The sequence below is a fragment of the Cryptomeria japonica genome, chromosome 4 (genome assembly GCF_030272615.1).
Source record: "Cryptomeria japonica chromosome 4, Sugi_1.0, whole genome shotgun sequence".
Taxonomy (NCBI): Eukaryota; Viridiplantae; Streptophyta; class Pinopsida; order Cupressales; family Cupressaceae; genus Cryptomeria; species Cryptomeria japonica.
The window spans coordinates 554,353,185-554,368,902 of NC_081408.1; the positions used below are offsets into that span (position 1 = coordinate 554,353,185).

Sequence of the window (15,718 nt, forward strand, 5' to 3'; positions counted from 1 at the left end):
GATACCATGTAAATGTATATCAATTTTCAATTCAAGGTGCAAGTTATATTCAAAGTAATTTTCCTTTCAAGTATACGTTATTTCACAATATAATAAATCTGATTTCTTTTCTTTGTTGCAGGTGGAGAGAGAGCATTAATGTTTTCTATGTTCTCTCCACAACATTTTATCGGTGTATATATATCATGGAGGGGACCGATCAAGTGGTACCTTGATCGATCATGTCCTTTGGACATGACCGACCAAGATACCCCTTGGTCGTGTCCCTCCATAACCGATTGCTTAATCGGTGCCATCACATATGCAAATGAACCAATATCATTTTGGTTATCAATATAACTAGGCCGATGGTAATCGGTGGCAATTAAAGCAGATTAAACCCGATAACTTAAGTTAGTCAGTTATCAATTAATTTACCCCGATAACATTAGTTAGTCGGTGGAATGCATTAAGCCCGATCATTGTAAATTCGGTGGCTATTAAAGTGGTAACCCGATAACGAATCGGGAGGATTAGAATAAGACCTGATCATTATCAATTTATCAGTTTAATAGTTTGCACTTAATTTAATCATCAGTTTGCATGAGTAACATAATTGATAAATGCTGTAACAGAATAAGGAGAGCAATTATAACATAAATATCAGATAAAGGAATAATCAGTGAGATCTAAATTTATCTATCAATGAGATAGATGATTGAATGGGAGACTTCATTTATCTTTATCTCCCATTCAATCATTTATCTTATCAAAGCTATTATGTATCAACAGATTGCATTAGCCTAGGTGGCTGGGTCAAAGGCTTTTACCCAACCTTTCAATGGTTCTTCAAGTCCCTCAGTAAATAGGACCACCAACCTTTTCTTCGAGATGCTACTAACCATAACTGAAAGACTTTGAAACTCAGTTATGAAAGTTCCCAAAGAACCTTGTTGTTTGAGTTGAGCAAGTTCTCTAAATTTCACCTCCGGGTCCTTAGTATCAAACCTTTCAATGAGCTTGTTGGTGAAATCAGCATATGTGGTGATTAAGTTACGACCAATGGTGACCAACCCATGGTACCACCATTCGTGGGCCACTCCATTCAAGTGCAAACTATCGAACTTGATGGCGTCTTCTTCAGTCATAGGCTTCAAGGACAAAAAATTGTCCAACTTCTGCACCCATGCTCTAGCTGTGCTCTTAGTGCTTCCATCAAAATGTGCTAGAGTCACCCTACCAAGAGCTTGTTGATAATCTCTTGGGGCAAAAAATCTATTGTCATTCCTCCTTCCTCGCTTCATTTTCTGATTCATGAACTGATCCAGGGTGAGGATATCTCAGATCTCTCCAGGGAGAAAAGCATACTCCATATAGTTGTTCCTTATTTCATCAGCTATAGGTATCTAATTTCGGCTTGTTGTGCTTCTCTTGGTAGGAAGACAGGTTTGCTGAGGTCTTGGGGCTAAACCTCCACTGTTGCTCCCAGTATTACTCCCATTCCCATTTCCTATAGGAGCATTAGAAGTACTAGGTTCCGGTCCATTGTTGGGTTGATTAGGGGTCCCAACAACATTCTGGTTAAGTTTGGCCAGAAATTGAGAGATCATATCCATCATGGCATTGAATTGTCTCTCAGCCTTTGTGTGAGGTGCCTCATTCTATTCTGTAGCCTTATCTGCCATCGAATCTACTGAATCTGCAAAATCCACTTCTTTCCCTCTGTTTCTCAATACCTCTGAAAAGGTATCTTCTTCCAGCAATAAAGGAATCTGAAATTGTTGTCTCTTCTGTTCTCTATTGTAGTAACGGACGTCTTTGTCACTCATGGAGAACTTTGACCACTCTGAAACTCACAGGCTGGTAGGAAAGCCAACTTTGATACCATTGTAATATTCCCACTATTTTTTTTTTTGATATTTAAAGCAATATCACAAACACACCAATCACCCGTTAGGGTTAAAATAATGAAATCCAAACAACTGAAAGGAACCCTACACTTTTTGATCACCGAGAGCCCAGACTGGGAGAGTGAGAGCATACAGTAGTAGGGGATCGTTAGAGATAAACTGCTGAATTGCTAAATACAATAACGGGTGGCAAGCCAACCTCTTCCACTTATCCAGCGGGAAAGCAAAGAACTTGGTGGTAAACCAGCCAAGAGAACAATACTCCAAACACAAATCACTCGACCGCAATATTTCAACGGAAGGACTAAATACACCGAACAAACTCAACTCAACCGCTTATGCAGTGGGAGGATCATTACAACCAATATCAATCAACCGCTTATGCAGTGGGAGGACTAAGTTACAAAATATTAGATATAGGCATCAAACCAGCCTCTTCCATTTTTCAGCGAGATATGAAGAATACAATCCAGAAACGGTTAGTAGTACTACTACTTAACCTTACAATAGTGAGGAAAGATAGAGGAGTATAATGCTGAACACATGAGATAACTATCATCAAAATAACTCAACACTTACTTCTTGGAATCTGATATAAAAGTCAGCAGGCTGGAAATGCATAACTAGCAACACATAAACTCACTAAAATGCTCATATCTCACTCAAATCTCCTTCAATTCACCCCAAATCACTCCCAAACAAACACTAGACAAGCAGCGTCTAAGAACAAACCAAAGAGGAGCTACCAAACACCCCAAAACACCTTGCACACATCCCAATACACTCACCAAAACCCACGCCTAACTAGAAAATTTTGATTTGCATAATAAAATCTAAAACTCCAAATAAAGTGCTGCAAACTTACAAAATATATAGCCAATTGCATAGAAGAGGTTTGAGCCAGTACCTAGAATGAATTGTCGCTTAGGTAGGGAGGTATGATTGAAAACTTGCTTCAGCCACATCAAACCAGCAACTCCAGAAAACACACCACACTCCAAGATACTGAAAATATGCACTGAAAATGTCACAAGAATACACCACTCAGCTAGCTACTATGTCTCAAGTACAAAACTGGTAATACTAGGGAGCCACACTCCGAAGCTTCAAGTTCATACGCCAATCCGATAGCATAACGATGCAATTTTTGAAGGTACCCAAAATCAGAGCCCAAGGCTCTTATTTATAACTTCTTGCTCCCAAATTCAAATGCAAATGCTCACAATTACGCCCAAATTCATCTGTCCCATTTGCATCACATTTACCAAAGTGGACCCAAAGATGGCACCATACTTCAAGTCAAAATCATGCCTAGCCAGCAAGGACCATGATTTATGTCTTTTTAATATTGGCGTCCCCCTTCAAGACATAAACAATTCGCCTAGCAACTTAGGAGACATCATGTTATGCATAATTTCCAAAGTCATTAATCAGTAGTAAAAATAATAAAATTAATTAAAGGAGACATCATGTTATGCACAATTTCCAAAGTCATTAATTAGTAGTAAAAATAATAAAATTAATTAAATATTAAACCTTAGGACAAGGAAATAATATTTAATTAAATCACTTATGACTCCTATACTGATCATCACCAAAACTAGGATGAAGCCGAGCAAAGAAGACCACTGAACTGCTGCAGGATTAGGACCCTGTCCACTACTAAAAATAGAAATGCTCCATACTGCCACTTACTAAAAATAGTAAGTCATGAATTACTCCTCCGAAAAGCATGATCTTCGCACCCAGTGATAGAGCTTGGAAAGCTCAGTAAGACAACATCATCCAAACAACCAAACCCTAACTTATTAAAAATAGTAAGTTCTCGCTTCACCAACGTTTGAAACCCTAATTCTCCATTCCACAGCCTACGGGTCTCCGGAATAGGCCAATGGACCATTGAAAACATATCATTGAGAAGGGGACATTACATATTTTGTTTCATGTTGTTAGATTGAATGAAAGATTTGATAAGTATTGATTCATGGTGTATCTCCGCTCATACTTTTGATGAATATATGATTTTAATTCATTATGCAAAGTTAGTCTGAGCTTTCCCTTTTGTGTATGCTTAAACTTTCGATCATAAGCACATTCCTTGAAGATTGCATCCGCTTTGTGTAGTTTATTGAGTTCATCAAATCAATACTGTCTCTTGAATTCATAGGAGTAGAGTAGACTTCTAAACCCTTATCCTTTTTATCCTTTTTGAAAGTCTTAATCCGAAAATCCAAAAAGAGAAGAGCATCAATTGATAAACCCGTCTAAATCCCAAAGTTGTAAACAATTCAAACGTAAGTCCCTTTGTGTATTACCAGCATATCGCAACGCCCATTGAGCTTATCCACACGTCAAGACTTGACAAAAGAAATCTTGGAATCACCATATGATCTTCTAGCAATCTTAGCATACGTGGTGATTTTGTTCAAGAGAGGATAAATTATCTTTGGGTACTTTATTCTAATGTTCGGTATATGATAAAATGTACACCAACATCAAGTTTTTATCAAAATCGTTGACGATTTTTTAGGCGAGTATCTTGCTAAGTCTTTTGGCTTGCAAGAAATTTGTGAGTTTTCCAACTATGGCCTAGGCTCTTGTAGGTATCTTCAAGTAGTACATTTACTCTATATTTTTTGTCAATGTTTATATTTGTGAGGTTCTTCCCAAGAATCTCCATATGCACCATTGTAGGTTTCTTTGCCAAGTTCACTGTCAACAACATAGTATCTATCACTTGGTCACCATGTACTAGAGGGTCTACTATTATATCTGCATTCTTCTCTTGGACTATCGTTTTTTCTCTTATCATCATAGTCCTCAATTCTAGAATGCTTTGCAATTGATTGTGCATCTTGACTGGTATGGTGCTTTGTAGCACGTATCTTGCAATATTCTTATTTGATTCTAGAATCATGGAAGTACTTGCTTGTTCATTGGAGCATGATCATTTCCATTGACATAACTTGTTCTACTTCCACTCTAGCTTCACAAAGCTTTCCTTTTTTGCATGAGGGTTTGGGTATATTGCCTTCTTTGTTTGTGCTTGAGAAATGGCTAATATTACATCTTTTTGCCCTACATCAATCATGTTGATGCTAGATTTTTGTTTCAAACAATTAGTGTCCTCATGATCTTTTGGTTCACACCATTTACATAATAGTGCCGTTTTGTCTAGTTGTTATTTTGACATTATCTTGCAAAATGCCCCTATTCATTACATTGTCAGCATTGTATGATTAGATTTCCCCTACAGTTGTAGTGTATTCTACTCCTACTCCCACCACCATTATTGTTACCTCTTCTATTCTAGTAGAATCTTGGAGATGCATCATTTCCTTGTGGTTTTGATGGTGTATTTGTGGAGTAGACCGCTCACCTTGGGTAGAGAACTCGTGTGCTCCTACATTTGTGATTGTATCAGAAGGGGGGAAGAGGGTTCACCTGACGATGGCTCCTCGTGAGCTTCCACATCCGGGGTGGATGTTTCCATGCTCACAAGAGCCTTCGAACTAGGTACTTAGGGAGAAGAGGGTTGGAATTCAGGGGACAGGGGTTGTTTCCGGGAGTAGAGAAATGTAGACATTTAGGGTCCCACCCAACTATATCTTCCCAGGCCCCCCAACTATAATTGGAGGAGGGCGGCGCAGGCGTGTGTGGGCAATGATATATAACCCTCCCGGCTTCTATAGTAACCTCCCTATTCACAGACAATATAATAGCATCCCTTTGCATGCACCGACAAATATACCATCCCTTTGCATGCATGCAGAGGTAGATTACTATTCTAAAGGGGGGGGTGGGGGGCTATTTATCAAATGACCCAAAAATTGTTAATGTCACAAAATAACTTCTTTGGACACACCAAATTAAAACATATTGAAAACCTGCAAACCTCAGATTCTAAAAATGTGGAAACCTTCAAAATTAGCATCAATGTAATTCCTGAGTGGAATTACCTCTATAAACAAGAATGTCTTCGCCAACACTTCTTTTATAATCTTTTATTTACTAATTTTAGCCCTCTTCTAAAAGTGTCTAGGATTTCCTTTTCTTTTTAGTTTATTCTTTCAATCGGTGCCTTTGTCCTTGTGACACTTTTTATCATTACTTTGGGCCCACTTTTAAAAACACTTTTTAACATCATATTGGGCTTTTTCTTTTGAAAATAATAAATTTTTTATTTTTTAATTTTTTTATACAATGTTATACAATAAAGTCATTAACTTGAGTATTATAGTAATTACTTCCTTCGCTTTATTACAAATGGGTTCATGACAGTTTTCTCTCATAGAGATGGATATTTGTTTAGGAACTGGTGCACCTTTCTCTTCCAAAGCTCTTTTTTAAGCTTTGATTATACACTCCTGGTGTCTTGATTTTAGTAAGAGGTAGAAGGATGGCTAGCATTAGCAGCACATTGATCATAGGAAACAAAAAGAATCATGATATTTGATTCCTGTTGTTTGGGGACTATCTCTTGGGCAATACTTTTGCTCTTCTTCTTGCCATTTCACACCACTGCATATTTATTGCACGTTTTTTGGTTTTGAGGATTATTAGAGCATAAAAACTATGAGCTATCATAATGGCCTTCCTAGTGCCTATTGCACCCACACACAATATGACCAAAAATTGTCAAACTACCAACACCAGCTATTCATATATATACTTGTTTCCCATATTGGCATATGGCATGCCTATAAATACTCACACGTAAGTGTGAAATATCTTATTCCGTTGTGAAGAGTTGAGTTAATAAATTGAGTGATATTTTTGCTCATTTTTATCTCAAAAGATATTTCCAAGGTAAATTATTTTGCTATCTTGTGGGTGTGGCATTATTTCTTTCTATTGCATTAAGACTCTCTTAGCATTGGCTTTCCCACATAGGTTTGTCGCATAATTACCAAGAAATTCATTGTCCTTTTATAACTAATTACATTTTCAATAAGACAAGACATACACGCACATGACATTCTACATTCACAATATACATCCTATTTTATCTGGTGTATCTCATTTTTTTCTAATTTGAATTAGCCTTTATGATCTTTAAATCAGTTTATCATAGATTTGTGAATTATACTTGTCTATTGGAAGGTCTACTTGCTATTTTTGCTTTGTATTTACATTCCATTATCTGCTGGCATGCATACAATTAAAGCAAGTCTAGTGCCGTTATTTAGTTTGTAATAAGATAACCTTTTGCTTCATTGACAGGGGCTACATGATGGATGCAGTCTGCTGCCACATAAGCACTTCTGGGTATATAGCAATCGTGTGCTTACTCCAGGAGGAATAACAGCTGCAGCAGGTGGGTCAGGATGAAATCAATTCTACATACAGAGAATATATATTCTGTGGACACATTTCCAAATAGAAAGTTGCATATAGAGAATGTTGTATAGAAATTTTTTTATTTGTCTCACATGGCTTAAACATTTTCAGCTGATTTCAGGAAACATGTAATAATCCGTAATTAATTTCCACATCACAACGTCAATATGCATAAGGCTTTAAATCAGGCTTCAATAGAAATTTGTACACTCAGGCATGACTGATTATTGCCATTTTGGATCACTATAAGGAAATTCTTAAACTCACTTTCCCTGTTTTGTACATTACAAATGAAGGTGGAGAGTGCCAAAGTGGTGATGGTAATAGGGAATGAACCATAATTCTAGATAGTAAGGGAGAGGAGAAACATTTAACCAAATTGTGCTCAATTCTGCATTACATTTATGCCATCCTTCATCAATTGATTTTTGCAACCGTCATCTACTTACACACTATCAACTAATGCAAATTACCAACACATAACCATTATTACCAAGTATGACTATTATATATATTCCAATAGCCTCTTTCAATGGCCATACCAAGCGTATCTCTACATTTCATGAATTTATCTGATCCAAGTGGTTTTGTGAAAGATATCAGCTGTAATTTCTTAATTCCAACAATATTGCAATTCTCTCTTTCACTCACACACACACACACACACACACACAGAGCAAGCTTCCAGTATAATGATAATGCATTTCAATATGCTTTGTGTGCATGAAAGAATGGATCTTGCACACACACACACACACACAGAGACAGAGCAAGCTTCCAGTACAATGATAATGCATTTCAATATGCTTTGTGTGCATGAAAGAATGGATCTTGGTCATTTTAATTCCTTAACACACACACACACACGCGCGCGCGCGCACACATACACAAAATCTTCCAGTATAACGATAATGCACTTCAATATGCTTTGTGTGTGCATGAAAGAATGGATCTTGGTCATTTTAATTGCTTTCTGACACACACACACACATGCACGCTTTGTTTGTGCATGAAAGAATGGATCTTGGTCATTTTAATTGCTTTCTGACACACACACACACATGCACGCTTTGTTTGTGCATGAAAGAATGGATCTTGGTCATCTCACACACACACACACAGGTATGTGAAGCTTCCAGTATAATGATAATGCACTTCATATGCTTTGTGTGTGCATGAAAGAATGGATCTTGGTCATTTTAATTGTTTTCTGACTATCTTATTATGTTTTGTTGCTTCCATTTAAGATTCAAATTAGCAATCTCCTTAACCAAATTTCTTCACAAGCTGCAAGGTCAATTATATTCTGATTCTTTGAAGGAAATATCTATTTGTTGCTTCTTTTTCATAGAAAATGAGACAAATCGATTTCGTTGATCAAAAGAAAATCCTATTAGCTGTTGAACCTTCCCACAAAGCATCAAAGAAACCACGAAGCTGAAAATAATCACACCCTTAATACCAAGCTGCAGATTTTTCTTATACTCTGTAAATATCTCTAAGTTTTTTTTGGCACTGTCAAAGATGTATCTTTTGTTCACTAATGAACTTGGAATATAGCTCACAAGAAAACTAAGATCAGGCCTAATGGCCATAGGATAGATTAAGTTGTTCATCACCTTTGAAAAACAACTGACGAGCCTTCTATGACTCACTATTGTTAGATAACTTCAGAGCAGCCTCCATAGGAGTAGAAAGCTACTTATTATCATTCATATGAAAGTTTTCCAACAAAATTTTGTCATATTTCACTGAACTCTCCATTATTAGCATTCTAGAAAGTTACTCCTAGAAGAGAAGGGACAAAAGACCTAAATTTGTCATGTTAGGAGTAGAACACAAATCTAATTGAGTTGTGCTAGTTTTTGTGAGAATGTGGTACTTCATTTCACCAAAATTGTTTAATTCACATGCAATGTGACAATACATAATAGCAGAGAGAGAGAGAGAGAGATGAAATTGATGGTACATACAATGTACCAAATTATCACTATAGTACAAATGATCAATGAGACACAAGCCTCACATATTTATAAATTTAGAATCACCTATCTCAAATGGATATAAAACAGGTCAGTCTTCTTTTAATATACTAATGTAGGCCATAGTGAATTTAAGGTAGATAGAAATGGATTTGTAACTTTAGATAAAAAATGTAAATCATTGGGTTTGATACACAATGATCACAAGTAACGACATGACCCAATGTATCATGGAGATGAGAACCTTAACTCCAAGAATCTCAAGGTACACATACAACGAGTAATTGAAGGGGCAAGGCAAGATTGATTTATATCAAACATGAAATATACACTAACATCACCTCTTAAACCAAACATGGAGGAACAAAGATGACATACTATGAACATGTCTCCTAAGCAGCAGTTTTTGAAGCCAATCAGGATACAAATCCTACATTTCATGGTCACAAAACACTCTTTTGAAGCTTCTATAGCTTCAAAGTATTGGAGACATCATCTTGATTTCTCGATCACTTGGAGCAAAGGATCATTAGTGCTCTACTAGAACACTAGTGAAAACCAATTTATCTAACTCAATCTCCTAAAGTATGGACCAAGGCACTCCTACAAGAGCTACGATGAAATGAGCATGAAAGAGTCAAGAAAACATACGGGAAACCCCTAACAATCTTTTGAAGATTGGGACAGCAGTAGTGAATTATGAGAACTCAAAGAAACTAGTGAAAACCAATTTATCTAACTCAATCTCCTAAAGTATGGACCAAGGCATTACTACAAGAGCTACGATGAAATCAGAATGAAAGAGTCAAGAAAAATATCCGGGAAACCCCTAACAATCTTTTGAAGATTGGGACAGCAGTAGTGAATAATGAGAACTCAAAGAAATGAACTAGAGCCAGAAAAATACTCTTCCAAGAGCCAAAAAGCAATCAATAAGTTGAAAAATCATGTGGAATCAAGCTCCATCATAGAATATCATAAACCACAAGGTGTAACTCCTTACTAAGCTACATATGTTGTAAGAAGCAACTCCATAGTTAGGTAGTTCACATCAAAAGAAGCAATTCCAAATACACATCAACAAGCTGTAACCTCCTAGAAGCAAGAATTGAAGTGCACCAAAGAAGTGGGAATATGTCAGGAAGGCCCATCTACCTAGAAACAAGGCACAAAATGTAATAACCATACCAAAAATTCTTGCCCACCAATGTGCCATTTAGCTGATTTTTAACTTGCAGATGTTTCATCAAACACTTTGTATTCACCTTATTATAAGAGACTTTTTGATAACAATCACTTGGAATGGTAGTAACTAAAATTTAAAACATATATTCATCATAAAATCAAACCAGAAGTTCATAGATTTAATTAAGGTAATTTATAAAATAGTTGACATACATTCTATACATCTGGAAATGATACACTGAATATTACATCTTGCTGTTCCAAATCCATTGTAGGGAAATGAAAGACTTTATTCTCTACCCTTAGCAATACTTTTGGCAAGGCAGAATTGTCACATGAACATTTGCCCAAGTAACATCATAAATCGCCTAGTTCAAAGGGGCCTGAAAGCCTCCATTTCTGCCTACATCCCACCCTCAGTTCTGATTGTAGCATATAATACTGTTGCCCCTAGGTTCCTGGTAGTGCCACCAAGTCTCATGTCCCCTAAAAAAATTGCTGTGACTCCAAGAATCTCACACCCTTCCTTATGGATGGTTGGCAGCTAGCTTAGGCTCTTCAAAGATCCACGACCCCTCTTCAATATGCCATGGCTTACCTTCTATGTATGAAGTGATCAACAAGGTGTATACCAAAATTCACCACAACTTCTTGACTATTCCTGGTATAATCTCATGCCCAGCAATGTATAATGTCTTCATCAGCAAACACCCCTATATGGTGTCCCATAATGAAAGATCCCTGATGGATCCCCTTGCTTATCTGCTGTAATTTTTAAAATAATAAACTATATTTTCTTGTGATTTTGTTGATGGTCTTACAGAATAGAGAGAAGTTGCAGAATGTTTGGTTTCTTTTTGTATTTTTTTGGAATATATAAGCAAGTAATGAATAAAGAACAACAAATAAGGAAGGAGCTGAAACAAGTAAAAACATTCAATTAAATCAGAATTGATACAAATCGTACCAGGCAGATTTCTGATTTATAATATCCTGATTATTCCCTACGCACTGGGGATGTGCTTACATCCAATAATGGTGCCAACTGAAGGGTAGATGATGAACACAAACCAAGAACACCAGCTATGGCTGAATGAAAGTCTTCACCACTTCCAGCGTAAAGTGTACCTACTGTAATGGTGGCATCAAGCTGAAACAATCACGCCCCAGCTGGGAAATTCAACCACCCTACTGAAACCCTCACCAAGCAATTTGAATCTCCATAAGGAATAGCGCATACACTCTGACCAATAATGCCAATGCCAAAAGAATCCACTGCCAATCAATAGCTGAGGGCTACATCCCAGCCAGCACCAATCATGGGGTTTGCGTCCCAGATTGAAGAATTAATCTACCAGAGCAATATCGCACCAAACAAGTTTTCAATATATAAAAGATAATGAGAGATTAGGCTTCCTTCTCCTTATATCTCTTTCCTTCCAAATCGAACCCTAAAGATATATGAAAAGTGCGCTTTAATATAAAGTCATATTTCCCAATATTGGGTGCCCAAGTATAGAAAAAACACCACTTTTTCAATATAAAATAACTCCAAGCGCCCAAAGGTCCCTGGCAAGTGAAAATCATTTAGAAAAGTTCAAGACCTTTCCAACCAGCTATAACACATGGGTATACGAATCCAGATGAAGCCAAAAACCCCTTATTACTCCAAAATGGCTATAGACATAGCCTTATTTAAAATATTAAAACGCTAACTTAGGAAATATTTAAATGTATTAAAAATATAACCCAAATAGCTACAAAAAGCTCGAAACACACCAAAAGCCTGAAACTGAACCTGTCACCTGTCTGTGATTGATGTCGGAAATCATGGATCAACTGGCAGTCTCATCCCTAAAATCTAGGGATGCTCCCAGAAACTAGGAAACACACCCAAATCTCCTGAAACTGAAACCAAGGAATGGTCTCATGGAACCCCAACCCTGGATGCTGTCATAACCTCCTAAAAGTAGGAACAACCTCCTAAAATGTAGGAACTGCCTCCTAAAATCAAGGAACTGCTCCAAACTGCCTGTAAAGCCAAAATCCAGTCACTATATGCACTGAATGAGTCCCAAACAACCTCTGCTAGCCTATGAGACTCCAATGATAGGCCAACTCCTCCGTTTCTGATGTCCACTCTAGAAAGGGGACATGACAATCCTCCCCTCTCGGAGTTGCTTGCCCACAAGCAACTAAAACACCAATCCTCCACCATCCCAAATAAGATGTAAACAAATCATTGCATGTAACTGCTGCTCATCTTTGATATAAACAACATGCAATACCCTGGTCTGGAATGGCTCCTCAAAACGTTGAAGCACCTGTGTTGCCAAATCAACATTGCCTGGGTCCCAGAGCGAAGCATAGCTCCCGCTGAATACCTCAAGTGAGCAATGGAAAACTATATCATCTCCATAGATCAAATATCCATAAATGCCAAGATCACTAGTGTGTCTGTGATCACCAACATGCATAACATCCGTCATAATATCCAATGAATGCCAATCCATGGAAGACCCTCTGTGATCTGACCCCATCTGACACGTGACACACAACTGCTACACACTGCTGCTGATGTGCCGGAAGATCTAATGCCAACTCACTAGACAATATATAATACTGACTAAAATCATCACTATCCAGGCTGGCATCTAAAAATATGTAATCACCAACCAGCAATGAAACAATCACCCTGTCTAGAGAATCAGGTGAAACTGCCACATCAACTAGCTCAAAGTACTCACTAGGAGTAACATCACATAACTCATTCACGTCAACTATCTGATGACAATCAACCTGTGGATCAACTGTCGTCCCACTCTGCTCGATAAGTTGAGATGGATAGTGGGTAAACTCCAGCTCCATCCTCGTGAAATTCCGAACATACCGTCCAAGTGTCAACAATCACTATACACCCACGACTACATCTATACATCTGAAGTGAAGCAACCCATGTAGGATCCACGAAAGAAAGGTACTACACATGTCTATACCATGATCCCACACAAACCACCCGTAGGACATAAAGTACTCCTGCTACTCTCCTTTGATATAAGTGCCATATAATATTAATATCTGGAGCAACATACTATAATCCCTATAAGATGCTGTATCAAATGAATCAACATCTGGATCCCAAATAAAACTAAATCCACCTCCATCTGTCATGAAGAGACAATGATAGTAAGAGACATCCTCGATACTGTGTCTCTCTACAGCCACTGTGAAACTCTCACACTTGTGATAACCATCCACAACATCACACCTGCTAATCCATGCATCATCCTTCCCCTATGATCTTGGATGAAGTCTCTGTGTCAAGGAGATGAAAAACTCTGACGGTCACTGCTCATCATAACGGTTGATTGTTTGCTGATCCCGCAAACAATCCATCATTATATTTATATACATATTATCATAAACTATATTATATGATGGATCAGGTGCAATCAATAACTATATTATCATAAAAAGTGTAGAGATTAAGGGTTGATACTCGTCAAATCAATCATTATATTTATATACATATTTATGCTCAGCAAGATGAGATAAACATATATATAGATTGAACAGGGAGTTAATGTGACAGTAACACTCTTCACAAGGAATCGATTAAGGGCATAATCTGATATTAAGGGATCAAGGGGAAGAAAGGGAGACGGGAGGATAGCAAGCGAACTACACTCTAGGAGCTTCAACAGCAGACTGCGACAGGTAAGTGATGTCTGCGGTTCACAAAGGATATATATGTGTGTGAACGTGTGTGCCACACACACACACACACACACACATATATAGTAATGAATATTTTAATACATGTTAATGAATAGTTCTAGATATATGTTAATGAATATTTGTGAATATACGTTAATGAATAGTCACAAAAATATGTTAATGAATTTTCCTGAGAACATGTTTATGAATATTTTCTGAATATATGTTACCGAATACATGTTAATATAGGAATATATAAATGTAGATTATGGAATGAAAATGATAATGAATTGTAGAATGTAGTATGAATGATGTGGCTATATGATGGAGGCTATTGGGAAGAAATTCCCTTAGTCTAATGCAGGGGTTATGATAATCCTTGGTAGGCAGTATATACTGAGAATCTATATGCATATATGTTATGGCTTGGTTGGCAAAGTTCATCCAAGAAGAGACAGATCTGGCCGGTGCTCTCTGGTAGACTTGGATGATGAGATGCATCATCCAAGGCAAGGAATTGATCATATATGATGGTCTTCCTTGGTATGGCTTGGGTGTAAGGAATTACATCCAAGAGAAGGATCGAATTAACCTTCGATTTCCTGGTATGGCTTGGGCGTAAGAAATTACATCCAAGACAAGAATCGAATTAACCTTCGATTTCCTGGTATGGCTTGGGCATAAGAAATTACATCCAAGACAGGAATCAAATTAATCTTCGATTTCCTGGTATGGCTTGGAACCAAGATGGGTTCCAAGAAGGCGAGCTTCACAGCCGCCTAAGAACATGTCCCAGTACTGCATTCGTATCCTTTTTATTAAATAAGAATTGAGATTAGTGTTAATTAAGTAATTGAAGTTTAATTGCAAATTAGATTAGTTATATATATATATATATTTGTTGTATTCTAACAATCTGTTTTGCAGGGCAATGATCTCTAACTAGTAGGGACATTACATAAATCCGCTTAGGGACATGTTTAATTAAATTTGTTTGAAAGAGTCATGATGGAGGAGATACAACTCACATCATGCCCGCACTATGACTATTGAAGGAGGTTCGTGATTCATCAAAGAGGCATTGGATAATTGTTTAGAGACTTGTTTCATATTGTAGCGCTTAGAAGAGTCATTAGTAGCAAGGGAAGAGGTGGTACTCCACCATAAAACAAATGCAGAAGCATATGGATTTCAAAGAATTGATGTATTAACAGAATGAGCAAGACGCTCATAAATAATACAAGGATATTTACAAGAATAGCAAGTTTCTAATAAGAAACTGTTGAGAAGATCGAAGACGATCTAACTAGAATAGAATATACACTATTGAGCATTAATACTAAAATAACATTATTTTAATATTCTATTACCCTCCCTTAATGCTCAATCTATTAACTACACCTATAGACCCCCTGAATTTTACAAATTTATCAGGACCAAGGGGCTTGGTGAAGATGTCTGCTGGCTGCTCCGAGGTAGGAACATACAGCAATTGGATGGATCCGTCTTCAACCAGCTGTCAAATATAGTGACACTGAGTTTCCACATGCTTGGTTCTTTCATGGAAGACTGGATTCTTGGTGAGTTTGAGCACTCCCTGGTTAT

General features: G+C 37.3%; 1 protein-coding gene across 5 annotated transcripts in view; it reads left to right on the forward strand.

Moving 5' to 3' along the window:
- Positions 1 to 15,718, forward strand: part of LOC131029433 (allantoinase) — a 275,629-nt gene that overhangs the window by 43,513 nt on the left and 216,398 nt on the right. For all 5 annotated transcript variants that reach the window (XR_009102774.2, XR_009102775.2, XM_057959908.2 and 2 more), the window contains exon 2: positions 7,113 to 7,206. Coding sequence is in view for 3 of the 5 variants with exons in the window: in XM_057959908.2 (XP_057815891.1) it covers positions 7,113 to 7,206 (94 nt within the window). In the remaining 2 variants the exon portion in view is untranslated. The remainder of the gene's footprint in view (positions 1 to 7,112; positions 7,207 to 15,718) is intronic.